The 15,092-nt window shown below is 46.4% G+C and overlaps 1 protein-coding gene across 1 annotated transcript in view; it reads right to left on the bottom strand.

Moving 5' to 3' along the window:
* Window positions 1-15,092, bottom strand: part of LOC135057107 (uncharacterized) — a 180,757-nt gene that overhangs the window by 59,271 nt on the left and 106,394 nt on the right. Inside the window, 3 exon segments of the mRNA XM_063963008.1 lie at window positions 4,040-4,137; window positions 4,256-4,334; window positions 5,648-5,659. Coding sequence (XP_063819078.1) covers window positions 4,040-4,137; window positions 4,256-4,334; window positions 5,648-5,659 — 189 coding nt within the window.

Here is a 15,092-nt window from a genome sequence, read left to right as displayed (position 1 = left end):
GTAGCACATACTACCTCCCTTTCTGGAAGAGAAGCTGGCAAGGCCGATTTGAAAAATCGGTGAAGGGGCACGTCTTGAAACTCTAATTTGTACCCTTGGGTTACTATTACTACCAAAGATCCAGGTCCGAGTGAACCCAGACCTGACTGAAGAGTTTGAGACGTGCCCCCACCGATGCGGACTCCCACAGAGGAGCCCCAGCATCATGCGGTGGATTTGGTAGAAGCCGGAGAGGACTTCTGCTCTTGGGAACTTGCCACAGCCTGTGACCTTTTTCCCTTTCCTCTTCCTCTCGCAGCAAGGAAGGAGGAACCTCATCCTTTTTTGTATTTATTGGACCGAAAGGACTGCATCTGATAGTGGGGCGTTTTCTTTTGTTGTGCAGGTAGCCGTAGATACCATGTCAGTGAGGCCGTCACCAAACAAGACACTACCGTTAAACGGTAGAGACTCCATAGCCTTCTTCGAGTCAGCATCACCATTCCATTGATGAATTCACAATGCCCTTCTAGCCGAGACAGCCATGGCATTGGCCCTTGATCCCAAAAGGCCAATATCCCTTGCAGCTACTTTTAAATATGCTGCAGCGTCCCTGATATGACCCAGAGTCAAAAGCACGCTATCCCTGTCCAGGGTATCTATCTCAGATGACAAGTTACCTGCCCACTTTTCAATAGCGCTACTCATCCATGCCGAAGCAACGGTAGGCCTGAGTAGCGAAGCTGTAGTGACATAAATGGATTTTAGTGTATTTTCCTGCTTACGATCCACAGGATCCTTTAGGGCTGCCGTGTCTGGCGACGGAAGAGCCACCTTTTTGGACAGACGCGATAGAGCTTTGTCCACCCTGGGGGTTGACTTCCACTTATCCCTGTCCCCAGGGGGGAAACGGATATGCCACTGGAATTCTTTTGGGAACCTGTACCTTCTTGTCAGGATTTTCCCAAGCCTTTTCAAAAAGAGTGTTCAGTTCATGAGAGGGAGGAAACGTTACCTCAGGTTTCTTTCCTTTATAAACATACAGACCCTAGTATCAGGAACAGCAGGGTCCTCCAATATATGTAATACTTCTTTTATCGCCACAATCATGTACTGAATGCTCTTAGACAGTTTAGGATTCAATCTGGCATCACTATAGTCGACACTGGAATCAGAGTCCGTGTCGGTATCTGTATCAGCTATCTGGGTAAATGCACGTTTCTGTGACCCCGAAGGGGTCTGAGCTTGTGACAATGCATCCTCCATGGATTTCCTCCATGTCTGGTTCTTAGACTCCGATTTATCTAATCTCTTAGTCAACCGAGCCACATTTGCATTCAAAACACTCAACATATTTACCCAATCAGCCGTCGGCGGTGCCGACACGGTCACTCCCACAGCCTTTTCTGTCCCCACTCCAGCCTCCTCCTGGGAAGAGCACTCAGCCTCAGAGATGTCGACACGCGTACCGACACCCACAACCACACTGGGGCTATAGGGGACAGACCCACAGCAAAGCCTGTTAGAGAAACACAGAGGGAGTTCTGCCAGCTCACAACCCAGCGCCTATCCCGGTACTGAAGCGAGTAATATACTGCCCAGACATGTTAGCGCCTTTATATTCAAAAAATAGCACCAAATCACTTGTGCCCCTCCCCCCCTTTTGCACTCTGTTACTTGTACAGTAGTGTGGGAGGCCAGGCAGCGTCTCTGCAGCTTCTGTGAAGAGAAAATGGTGTTGGTCAGAGCTGTGAAGGCTAAGCCCCGCCCCCTTAATGGCACGATTCAGTCCCGCTTAATTTTACATCTTTATACTGGCAGGGGTCTGTATGTAGTGCCCAGGCACTGTATACACTTGTGCCAGTCGCTATTGAGGATTTATGCTGCCCAGGGCGCCCCCCCTGCGCCCTGCACCCTGCAGTGCCGTTTTGTATGCGGGAGCATGGCGCTCAGCGCGGCCGCTGCGCGGTGCCTCAAAAGCCGTCTTCTGCCGTCACTGAAGTCTTCTGATCTTCTACTCACCCGGCTTCTGACTTCTGGCTCTGCAAGGGGGTTGACGGCGCAGATCCGGGAACGAGCATCTAGGCGTACCTAGCGATCAGACCCTCTGGAGCAAATGGTGTCCAGTAGCCTAAGAAGCAGAGCCCTGAAACTCACAGAAGTAGGTCTGCTTCTCTCCCCTCAGTCCCACGATGCAGGAAGCCTGTTGCCAGCAGGTCTCCCTGAAAATAAGAAACCTAACAAAAGTCTTTTTTCTGAGAAACTCTGGAGAGCTCCTCAGTGTGCATCCAGTCTCACTGGGCACAGAATCTAACTGGAGTCTGGAGGAGGGGCATAGAGGGAGGAGCCAGTTCACACCCATTCAAAGTCTTATAGTTTGCCCATGTCTCCTGCGGATCCCGTCTAATACCATCATGGTTCTTGAAGCATCCCCAGCATCCTCTAGGACGTATGAGAAAGGTATGTTTAAGTCACCGAGGATGATAGAGGGGAGGTCAGAGGAGAGAAAGTGGGGAAGACAGGCAGCAAAGTTGTCAAGGAAAGGTGAACAGCGGCCAGGGAGGTGGTAGATTACTGCCACATGGAGGTGAATAGGGTAGAAGAGGCGGATAGTGTGGACCTCAAAGGTAAAGAAGGTGAGGGAGGGCTCAGGTGGGATGACACGAAAGGTGCAGTTTGGGGTGAGAAGGATGCCCACGCCTCCACCCTGGCGGCCATCAGGTCTGACCGTGTGGGTGAAGGAGAGGCCTCCATAAGAGAGGGCAGCAGGGGAGGTGGTGTCAGAGGAGGAGAGCCAGGTTTCCGTTATGGCGAGAAGGTTAAAAGAGTGGGAGATGAAGAGGTCGTGTTGCAGATTGACCTAGCATTCCAGAGTGCACAGGAGAAGGGAATGGAAGGGACAGGGGAGATGGGGATCAGGTTGGCTGGGTTCTGAATGCATGTGGGTAGTCTGGAAATTTGGGTGGGGGGTGACCTAGCAGAGAGGATTGGTATGGGACAGGATCGAGGAGCCATAATTCCAGCACAGTAGTGTTGTTCAGAGGAATAATATAGAATGGAGTGGGTGTAATATAGAATGAGAAGGGGGGTGTAGTAAAAGCAGAGACAGTGCAAACAGGATTTTTGGTAAATGATGGAAGGAACGGAAAGACAGATGGTTACACAGTGGATGTAGATAGTATAACTGAGGAGTGTGAGCAATGGGGGAGTCATTCTGACCTGATCGCACGTAGCAACTATTTGCTGCCCGTGCGATCAGGTAGACGCCGCCTATAGAGGAGTGGTTTTTTGCATAGCAAGGCTGCGTTCGCTTGTGCAGCCCTGCTATGCCAAAAAAGTTTTGTGCAGAACTAGACTAGGGTAAGACTTACTTACCGTGTGCGATCACTTCAGCGATGCAGGTCCCGGAATTGATGTCAGGCATCCGCCCTCCAAACGCCTCGACACGCCTGCATTCAGATCTCTACGCCCCGAAAACGGTGAGTTGACGCCCGGATCCGCCTTCCTCCTGTCAATCTTCTTGCGGTCGCCGCTGCGACCACTTTCTTCCTTGGAGGCGTAGTTGGCCGGCGACGACTGTCGACAGGCAACGACGCGCCTGCGCAGTTCCGACCCGATCGCACGCCTGCGAAGAAGCGCAGCGTGCGATCGGGTCACAATGACCCCCAATGCGTGAGAGCAGTAGGGCTGTTAGTTAATCAGACAGGTAGTTTAGTGTGCAGGCTGCAGGCGTTGGTGGTAGTGGATTATGGAGTATGGGATATTGTGTGTAGAATTTTGAGGGAAAAAATGAATTTATTCCATTTTGGAATAAGGCTGTAACATAACAAAATGTGGAAAAACTGAAGCGCTGTGAATACTTTACGGATGCACTGTAAGTTGTGGGGTAATCCTCTGTTACATAGACACCACACACTACTAACTGACCCATACAGGAAACTATACAGGTGACACGGAGAAGCCTCATTATAATCGTAACCTTGTGTGGGGACTGTCACAGAGTACTGACATAGAGTCACTTTATATATTGTTATTTGGTGAGACCATAAATCCCACCTACCTTATCCTCCTGTGGGATCCTGTGATTCTCCTCTGTACAATCCTGGGAATACAGAGGACGGGGACATCTCTCTGGGGTATCTCTGTTACTGGGCCCATCTGTAGGAGACACACAGTGACTGAGTACAGTGTATATATGTGATTATCAGATGATGTGTGTATATAGGGGCCCCCATACCTGCTCTCCCCTGTACAATACATGACAGTCTCCTCTTACCCAGTGATGTGAGGGGCCGGTGATTCTCCATCATCACGTCCTTGTACAGACCCCTGTGTTCCTCTATATATTCCCCCTCCTGCATGGAGAGATAGACAGTGACATCCTCACACCTTATAGGCACCTGACACACACAGTGATACAGTCATCACCCAGACACATCCCTTGGTGTTACTGTATAATGTCCCATTCCCAGCAATCACCTCTCCAGTCATCACCCAGTCACATCCCCTGGTGTTACTGTATAATGCCCCATTCCCAGCAGTCACCTCTCCAGTCATCACCCAGTCACATCCCCTGGTGTTACTGTATAATGTCCCATTCCCAGCAATCACCTCTCCAGTCATCACCCAGACACGTCCCCTGGTGTTACTGTATAACGTCCCATTCCCAGCAGTCACCTCTCCAGTCATCACCCAAACACATCCCCTCGTGTTACTGTATAATGTGCCATTCCCAGCAGTCACCTCTCCAGTCATCACCCAGACACGTCCCCTGGTGTTACTGTATAATGTCCCATTCCCAGCAGTCACCTCTCCAGTCATCAACCAGACACGTCCCCTGGTGTTACTGTATAATGTCCCATTCCCAGCAGTCACCTCTCCAGTCATCACCCAGACACATCCCCTGGTGTTACTGTATAATGTCCCATTCCAAGCAGTCACCTCTCCAGTCATCACCCAGACACATCCCCTGGTGTTACTGTATAATGCCCCATTCCCAGCAGTCACCTCTCCAGTCATCACCCATACACGTCCCCCTGGTGTTACTGTATAATGTCCAATTCCCAGCAGTCACTTCTCCAGTCATCACCCAGACACGTCCCCTGGTGTTACTGGACAATGTCCCATTCCCAGCAGCCACCTCTCCAGTCATCACCCAGACACATCCCCTGGTGTTACTGTATAATGTCCCATTCCCAGCAGTCACCTCTCCAGTCATCACCCAGACATATACCCCGGTGTTACTGTATAATGCCCCATTCCCAGCAGTCACCTCTCCAGTCATCACCCAGACACGTCCCCTGGTGTTACTGTATAATGCCCCATTCCCAGCAGTCACCTCTCCAGTCATCACCCAGACACATCCCCTGGTGTTACTGTATAATGCCCCATTCCCAGCAGTCACCTCTCCAGTCATCACCCAGACACATCCCCTGGTGTTACTGTATAATGTCCCATTCCCAGCAGTCACCTCTCCGGTCATCACCCAGACACGTCCCCTGGTGTTACTGTATAATGTCCCATTCCCAGCAGTCACCTCTCCAGTCATCACCCAGACACATCCCCTGGTGTTACTGTATAATGCCCCATTCCCAGCAGTCACCTCTCCAGTCATCACCCAGACACATCCCCTGGTGTTACCGTATAATGTCCCTTTCCCAGCAGTCACCTCTCCAGTCAGCAGCCGAATGATCTTGTTGGTGAGTTCCAGGATCTTCTAGTCATTGTGCCTCTCATGTATCAGTGAGTGAGGTGGAGGCACCGTGATGCGGCTCTGGGTCCTGCTCAGTCCTCCTGACACATGGGTACGACTGCTGGCTGTCTAACGCTCACCGATTGTCTTCTTCACTACTGTGTAATCCTGTGTATTGGAAAAGACACTATCACTCCATACACTCCCACTTTCCAGTCATGTCCCTGTATTATTACTATAGATATAAGTGACATCACAGTTACACTCCCAGATCCCCTCACCTCCCCAGTCAGAAGATGGATGATCTCCAGGGTGACAGATAATATCTTCTCACTCAGGTGTCATCTGTCCTTGTCCATCCTCAGTGTATCAGTATACAGGAGGTGTCTCACCCTCAATGTGACTTTTAAAAAGAGACTCAGGTTCCTCTAACGCCAATTATCTAGGAGAAAAAGGAACAGTATTAGTGTTTTTGAAAGTTCCTCTGGTCCAGCTTAGTAACACTGCTCAATGCAGTTTGCACAATAATGATTTGATTAAAAGGGGTCATTCCGAGTTGTTCGCTCGCAAGCTGCTTTTAGCAGCTTTGCACACGCTAAGCCGCCGCCTACTGGGAGTGAATCTTAGCTTCTTAAACTTGCGAACGAAAGATTCGCAATATTGCGATAAGACATCTCTGTGCAGTTTCTGAGTAACTCGAGACTTACTCTGCCACTGCGATCAGTTCAGTCAGTTTCGTTCCTGGTTTGACGTCACAAACACACCCAGCGTTCGCCCAGACACTCCTCCGTTTCTCCAGCCACTCCCGCGTTTTTCCCAGAAACTGTAGCGTTTTTTCACACACTCCCATAAAACGGCCTGTTTCCGCCCAGAAACACCCACTTCCTGTCAATCACATTACGATCACCAGAACGAGGAAAAAAACGTGAGTAAAATTCCTAACTGCATAGCAAATTTACTTGGCGCAGTCGCAGTGCGAACATTGCGCATGCGCACTAAGCGGAAAATCGCTGCGATGCGAAGAAATTTACAGAGCGAACAACTCGGAATGACCCCCAAAGTGACATCACCACTACTCATGGTAGAAGTCTTGGCTTCCCAGATAACATTTGTTGCAATTTTGTAGTGACAATTCCTGTGCAGAGAATGACATCCAATGTCTTGCGTTACATGATAGTAATTAGGACACTTGCCAATTACAAATCAACATCACATAATAAACTGATAACACACCACACGCTAAATCAAATGTATGATAATACAGGACATAACAGGCCGCTCTACCTGAATTATAATTATACTACTAATAATAAATATACACCACAGGTCGCTCCCCCTGTAGTATAAACATAAAAGGACACCAAAAGCCGCTCCCCCTGTAGAATCTCAACAACAGGACACCACAAGCCACTCCCCTGTAGAATAATTATAACAGGACACACCAGGTTTTTCCCCCTGTATAATAATATTAAAATAAAAGTACACCGTAGGCTGCTCCCCCTGTATAATAATAAAAAACATACACAGGTCGCTCCTCCTGTAGAATAAACATAAAAGGACACCAAAATCCGCTCCCCCTGTATAATCATAACAGGATCCCACAGGCCACTCCCACTGTATAATAATAATAATAATAATAATGATAGGACACCACAGGCCGTTCCCCCTGTATAATAATAATAATAATAATAATAATAATAGGACACCACACGCCACTCCCCCTGTATAATAATAATAAATCGCCTTACTGCCTTTCTTTCCTCTCACTCACTGCTTGACCCATACCAGTCTGGTTTCCGCTCTCTCCACTCCACTGAAACTGCCCTCACAAAAGTCTGCAATGACCTCCATGCCGCCAAATCTAAGGGCCACTACTCTCTGCTTATTCTTCTTGACCTCTCTGCTGCTTTTGACACTGTGGACCACCCTCTTCTTCTGCAAATCCTTCACTCTCTTGGTCTACGTGATACTGCCCTCTCCTGGCTGTCCTCCTACCTCTCCGATCGTTCCTTCTCTGTCTCCTCTCATGATGCTACCTCGCCCCCACTTCCACTAACTGTTGGTGTCCCCCAAGGTTCTGTTCTTGGGCCTCTCCTTTTCTCTCTCTATACGTCCTCTTTAGGTGAACTCATTAGTTCTTTTAATTTCCAGTATCACCTCTATGCTGATGACACTCAAATCTACCTCTCCTCCCCTGATCTCTCCACGGCTCTCCTCACTCGTGCCTCTAACTGTCTTTCTGCTATCTCTTCCTGGATGTCCCAGCGCTTTCTTAAACTCAACATGTCTAAGACTGAGCTGATCATCTTCCCACCCTCCCGCACAACCTCACCTCCCACAATCTCATTATCCATTGATGGCACGACTATCTCCTCTAGCCCCCAAGTACGCTGTCTTGGTGTAATCCTTGACTCCTCCCTCTCCTTCAAACCACACATTCAGCACCTCTCACAAACCTGTCATTTTCATCTCAAAAACATTTCCAGGATCAGACCTTTTCTCACCCAGGATGCCACTAAGATCATTATTCACTCACTGATTATTTCCAGACTGGACTACTGTAATCTCCTCCTAACTGGCCTCCCTGACAATTACCTCTCTCCACTCCAGTCTATCCTCAATGCTGCTGCTCGGCTCATCTTCCTCACCAAACGCACTACATCCACCTCCCCTCTCCTACTAGCCCTTCACTGGCTTCCCTTCCCCTTCAGAATCCAATTCAAACTTCTCACTCTCACTTACAAAGCTCTCACCCAATCCTCTCCCATTTACATCTCTGACCTTATCTCCCTTTACTCTCCCACCCGTCCTCTTCGCTCTGCTAATGCACGCCGCCTCTCCTGTCTCCTGATTACTTCCTCCCACTCCTATCTCCAAGATTTTTCACGTGCTGCTCCCTTCCTTTGGAATTCTTTACCTCTCCCCCTCAGACTCTCCACCTCTCTACAAAACTTCAAACGGGCTCTCAAGACCCATTTCTTTACCAAACCCAGCCAAATCTCATCCTAACCCCCTGTTCCATGCTCTATGTACCCCATCTGTGTCACCCCTGTCTGTCTACCCCTACCCCTAGAATGTAAGCTCTCACGAGTAGGGCCCTCTTCCCTCATGTGCTCACCCTTTTCTTCTTTAATAATTCTCAACTGCCCAAATCACAGTTTTTGGGCCACCTGGAACTTATCTCTGTCATTTACTGGTGTAGTTATGCTTAGTTACCCTGTACTTGTCCAAAATTTATTTCAATTGTAAGTCACTGTTTTGATTATGTGCATATGTACTCTGTAATTGGGCGCTGCGGAACCCTTGTGGCGCCATATAAATAAATGATAATAATAATAATAAATAAAATGGGAAACCACAGGCCGCTCCCCCTGTATAAAAATAATAATATTATAAGGACACCACAGGCTGCTCCCCCTGTATAATAATAATAGGACACCACAGGCCGCTCCCCCTGTATAATAATAATAATAATAATAATGATAATAATAAAGGGGAAACCACAGGCAGCTCCTCCTGTATAAAAATAATAAAATTAAAAGGACACCACAGGCCGCTCCCCCTGTATAATAATAATAACAGGACACCAAAGGCTGCACCCCCTGTATAATAATAATAACAACAGGACACCACAGGCTGCTCCCCCTGTATAATAATAACAGGACACCATAGGCTGCTTCCCCTGTTTAATACTAATAATAGGACACCACAGGCTGCTCCCTCTGTACAACAATGACGTCATTACCGGCCACCAGACACAATGACGTCTCCTATGTGACGATCCCTCCTCGGTGACTCGGAAGCTGAGAGTGAGAAGAAACAACTTCCGGTTGTAGGGCGGAATTCAGCTGAAGCAGAAAGAGCGGGAGTCTCCTGGAACGCACAGGGCGGAAGTGAGGTGGAACGCACAGGCATAACTAGTCAGAGGAGGCAGCTGCTGGGGGCGGTACTATCTAATGACAGCAGCTTCTATACTCCTGTAACATACATGACACAGAACATACATGACAGCCATGTAATATAGTCCTCTCTCACACCCACTGGTCACACACATGTATATATATATATATATATATATATATATATATATACACATTTACTGCTAATATATATACCTGTACTACTCCTATATATACACCTGTACTGCTAATATACGCCTGTACTACTCCTATATATACCTGTATTACTCCTCTATATCGGTACTGCTAATATATATACCTGTACTACTCCTATATATACCTGTACTACTTCTATATATACCTGTACTGCTAAGATATATATATACCTGCACTACTTCTGTATATACCTGTACTGCTAATATATATATAAATGTACTACTCCTATATATACCTGTACTGCTAAAATATATACACCTATACTGCTACTATATGTACTTCCTATATATACCTATACTGCTTCTACATATACCTCCTGTATATACATGTACGGCAACTATATGTACCTCCTACATATACCTGTACTACTACTATATGTACCTCCTTTATATTCACCTATACTGCTACTATATATACCTGTTCTACTACTATGTATACCTATATCGCTCCTATATGTACCACCTATATATATACTTACACTGCTACTATATGTACTTCCTATATATACCTATACTGCTTCTACATATACCTCCTGTATATGCATGTACTGCTACTACTATATGTACCTCCTACATATACCTATACTACTACTATATGTACCTCCTTTATATTCACCTATACTGCTAATATATATACCTGTTTTACTATTATGTATACCTATATCGCTCCTATATGTACCACCTATATATACTTATACTGCTACTATATATACCTATACTGCTCCTATATATACCTATACTGCTGCTATATGTACTGTACCTCCTATATATTCCTGTCCTACTACTAAATAAACCTCTTGTATATACCAAAATACTACTACTATATATACCTGTACTGCTACTGTATATACCTATACTGCTACTATATATACCTCCTATATACACACCTATACTGCTACTATACAGTGGTTGAAGTGTAGGGGGCGTGACCACCCAAAAAGGGGCGTGGTCGCCCAATAGGGGGCGTGTCCCATGTAGTAGAACCCCTTATACTATCTAGTACTGGTGCCCCTTTCACATTATAGCACACTGAATGAGCCGAAATTCACATTGTAGCACACTGAATGAGCCGAAATTCACCTTGTAGCACACTGAATGAGCCGAAATTCACCTTGTAGCACACTGAATGAGCCGAAATTCACCTTGTAGCACACTGAATGAGCCGAAATTCACCTTGTAGCACACTGAATGAGCCGAAATTCACCTTGTAGCACACTGAATGAGCCGAAATTCACCTTGTAGCACACTGAATGGGCCGAAATTCACCTTGTAGCACACTGAATGAGCCGAAATTCACCTTGTAGCACACTGAATGGGCCGAAATTCACCTTGTAGCACACTGAATGAGCCGAAATTCACCTTGTAGCACACTGAATGAGCTGAAATTCACATTGTAGCACACTGAAAGAGCCAAAATTCACATTGTAGCACACTGAATGAGCTGAAATTCACATTGTAGCACACTGAATGAGCTGAAATTCACATTGTAGCACACTGAATGAGCCGAAATTCACCTTGTAGCACACTGAATGAGCTGAAATTCACATTGTAGCACACTGAATGAGCTGAAATTCACATTGTAGCACACTGAATGAGCCGAAATTCACCTTGTAGCACACTGATTGAGCTGAAATTCACATTGTAGCACACTGAATGAGCCAAAATTCACATTGTAGGACACTGAATGAGCCAAAATTCACATTGTAGGACACTGAATGAGCTGAAATTGTGACAGCAGGGACAGCCAGAGTGACGACAGGGAGAGAGACAGTGACGACAGGGAGAGAGAGACAGTGACGACAGGGAGAGAGAGACAGTGACGACAGGGAGAGAGAGTGACGACAGGGGGAGAGACAGAGGGAGAGAGTGACGACAGGTGGAGAGAGTGACGACAGGGAGAGAGTGACGACAGGGACAACAGGGAGAGTGACGACGGGGGGAGAGAGTGACGACAGTGAGAGTGACGACAGGGAGAGAGAGTGACGACAGAGAGAGACGGGGAGAGAGAGAGACGGGGAGAGAGTGACGACAGGGAGAGAGACGACGGAGAGAGAGTGATGACAGGGAGAGAGAGTGACGACAGGGAGAGAGTGACGACAGTGATGACAGGGAGAGAGAGACGACAGTGACGACAGGGAGAGAGAGACGACAGTGACGACAGGGAGAGAGACGACAGTGACGACAGGGAGAGAGTGACGACAGCGATAGTGACGACAGAGAGAGTGACGACAGAGAGAGACAGTGACGACAGGGAGAGACAGTGACGACAGGGGGAGAGAGAGTGACGACAGGGAGAGTGACGACAGAGGGAGAGTGACGACAGGCAGAGTGACGACAGGGAGAGTGACAGGAGTGACGACACGGAGAGAGTGACGACAGGGAGAGAGTGACGACAGTGATGACAGAGAGAGTGACGACATTGACGACAGGGAGAGAGTGACGACAAGGAGAGTGACGACAGGGAGAGTGACGACAGAGAGAGACAGTGACGACAGAGAGAGAGAGACGGGGGAGAGAGTGACGACAGGGAGAGAGTGACGACAGAGGGAGAGTGACGACAGTGACAGTGACGACAGGAACAGCAGGGAGAGAGGTGACAGCAGGGGAACATTACCTTATTTGTTGCTGGCAGCAGTGAGTTGGCGTCGGGCGGCTGGTGAGCGGGGCCGGCGGCCGGCTAATGAGCGGGAGCAGCGGGCGGATGGTGAGCTGCGTGCGCGGGCGGCTGGCAGCGGTGAGCGGCTGTGAGCTAATACAGCGCTCTACATAGCTGCCGGCCGCCGCGCAGGGACGGGGAGCACCATGTGCAGCAGGATGGCCACTTCCCTCGCCTCCTGCTGCACTTTTCTGGGCTAATTTCCGGGTCAGTGGAAGAAGTGGCAGTATACCATACCACCGTATACCGCCCCACTTCGACCACTGTATATATATATATATATATATATATAGCAAACAGTTACAGCCGGCACTCCAAAAGCATCAGTCCATTACCTGCTCCGGTGCCCTCCCTCAGTCAGCATGACTGCAAATAGACAGGAATCACGGCGGCACTCAGGAGACTGTTATACTTGCAGTAAGTTTTATTGCCAAATGTGCATCATTTGGCAATAAAACTTACTGCAAGTATAACAGTCTCCTGAGTGCCGCCGTGATTCCTGTCTATATATATATATATATATATATATATATATATATATATAAGAGCAAAAAGTCCACGGCACTCCCAAGCCCCTAAGGTATACAGAAACAAATTGTACAGCCGGTACCCTCCTTGTGGTTACAGCAGCGCTGTGTCCAATAATATATCAAGCACAGTCAGGCGGCACTCACGGCGTCAGAAATAAAGACAGGCAGCAAGTCTGATATTCATCAACGTTTCAATGTCATAGCGGAATGATGAATATCAGACTTGCTGTCTGTCTTTATTTCTGACGCCGTGAGTGCCGCCTGACTGTGCTTGATATATATATATATATTTTTTCTAAAGATAAAAATGAGGAGAAGGTGCGCTCATAGTGCAGGTAAGTATTTTAATGGATAAAACAACACTGTGTACAATCCAGGACAGGTAATTCAAAGACTCGTACCCTGATTACCCACTCTGTGGGCTGATTACCACATGATATGAAGGTTTCCACAAGGCTGTCTCAATGATCGCCCACCGCAGTCCGGGACAAAGCACCGAATCCAGCCGTGAACACGTCAGGATCCGTCCAGCCACCGTGCCGTGCAATCGATCAGATCAACCAGTACACTTGTGGAGAGAAGACGTCAGACAGACCACGCCCCTTTTTAACGCGTTTCGTATACCACTTCGTCAGGAGGCTGGTCTGTCAGTTGTCAAAAGGGGTTTTTATAAGGGAACGAAGCCGCTCCCATGCAGCGTCATCATACTACATTTCACAGAGCCGCTGACTATCACAGCTTGCCATAATTACATCTTTATATAAAATCTAACAGTCTAAATAAACACAAGTATTTATCTCGGGTTTCCACATATAAGGATGCATATTCACAATACATCTAAAAATACATATGAAAATAAGTATAAAAATACAAACACCCATATATATACAACACGTCATCGGTACGCATATCACATTATCATTAAAAATGATCATATAAATAACACACACACATCGGGTCCATTAGTAGATATTCCCTCGTCCTGTTTGAACGTATCCATCAATTATTTCTATCTTATTTTCATAATGTTCAACCGATGTTTTAAAAAAAAAAAATATATATATATATATATATATATATAAACAAACTTTTTACTCAGGATATCTTGCTCTACCCGAGATGATACATCTAAATCTAAACACAGTGAAGGCATTTTATCAATGTTGTACAACAACTTATTTTAATCATACTCTAATAGATTTACTAGTTTCCGACATATATACTTCAAAACACAAAGTACCTACACATGCAAAGAGAATTCGTTAAAAGTACACAGAGAGGTAATAGAAGCAATATTGATAAAGACTCTATTTCCATTGATAAATTAATTCCTTACTCAATTCATTTAGATTGGTACTAAAAGAGGATAGCGCTCAACAAATGTTTGGTTAATGGCTCTTATTTTGATTATCTCTCCACATGTTGGGAACCGCTTGTTCTTTGTATTAAGGTTACATTTCTGCCTTGGATAGTATATTGTAACAAGTAGCAGCTCACCCCACGTGTGGTGGGGAGCTGTTGTGACATTTATAACCTGAAAATTAAAATAAACAATTTAAAAAAAAAAAAAAAAAAGAGGATAGCGCTCTAGCACTCCAGGGTTAGTAATTCAAGAGATCTAGTACATTAACATACACTAGATTACCGTTTTCTAATAAAGGGGGTGATCTCGTAATTTTCGTTCAACCCCCTGGGTATTAACGTATCCAGGGACAAGATCCAAAAGGTTTCTCTCCTTAATAATTGTTCTTCCCTATTCCCTCCTTTCTTACTACAAGCCACATGTTCTATCCCCATAAACTTTAGTACACTGGAGTCGGCATTATGGAATTCAGCAAAGTGGCGTGGAATACTGTGATTTAACACTCTGTTTTTAATATTCCTACAATGCTCCAGAATCCTGATCTTAAGGACCCTTTTCGTTTTCCCCACATATCTTAGCCCACAGGGGCAGGTCAACAGGTAAATACAAAATGACGAGTTGCAATTCATAAAGGATCTAATAATTAAAGGCTCCTTTCTCCTGTAATTACCTTGAAACGTTTTTTTCTTTTCTGCTAAACTGCACACTTTGCAACTACCACAGCTAAAAAAACCTTTTGTCGTCCCCAGAAACTTGTA

The sequence above is a fragment of the Pseudophryne corroboree genome, chromosome 3 (assembly GCF_028390025.1).
Source record: "Pseudophryne corroboree isolate aPseCor3 chromosome 3, aPseCor3.hap2, whole genome shotgun sequence".
NCBI classification, from domain to species: Eukaryota; Metazoa; Chordata; class Amphibia; order Anura; family Myobatrachidae; genus Pseudophryne; species Pseudophryne corroboree.
This window is presented reverse-complemented; position numbering and strand designations above follow the sequence as displayed.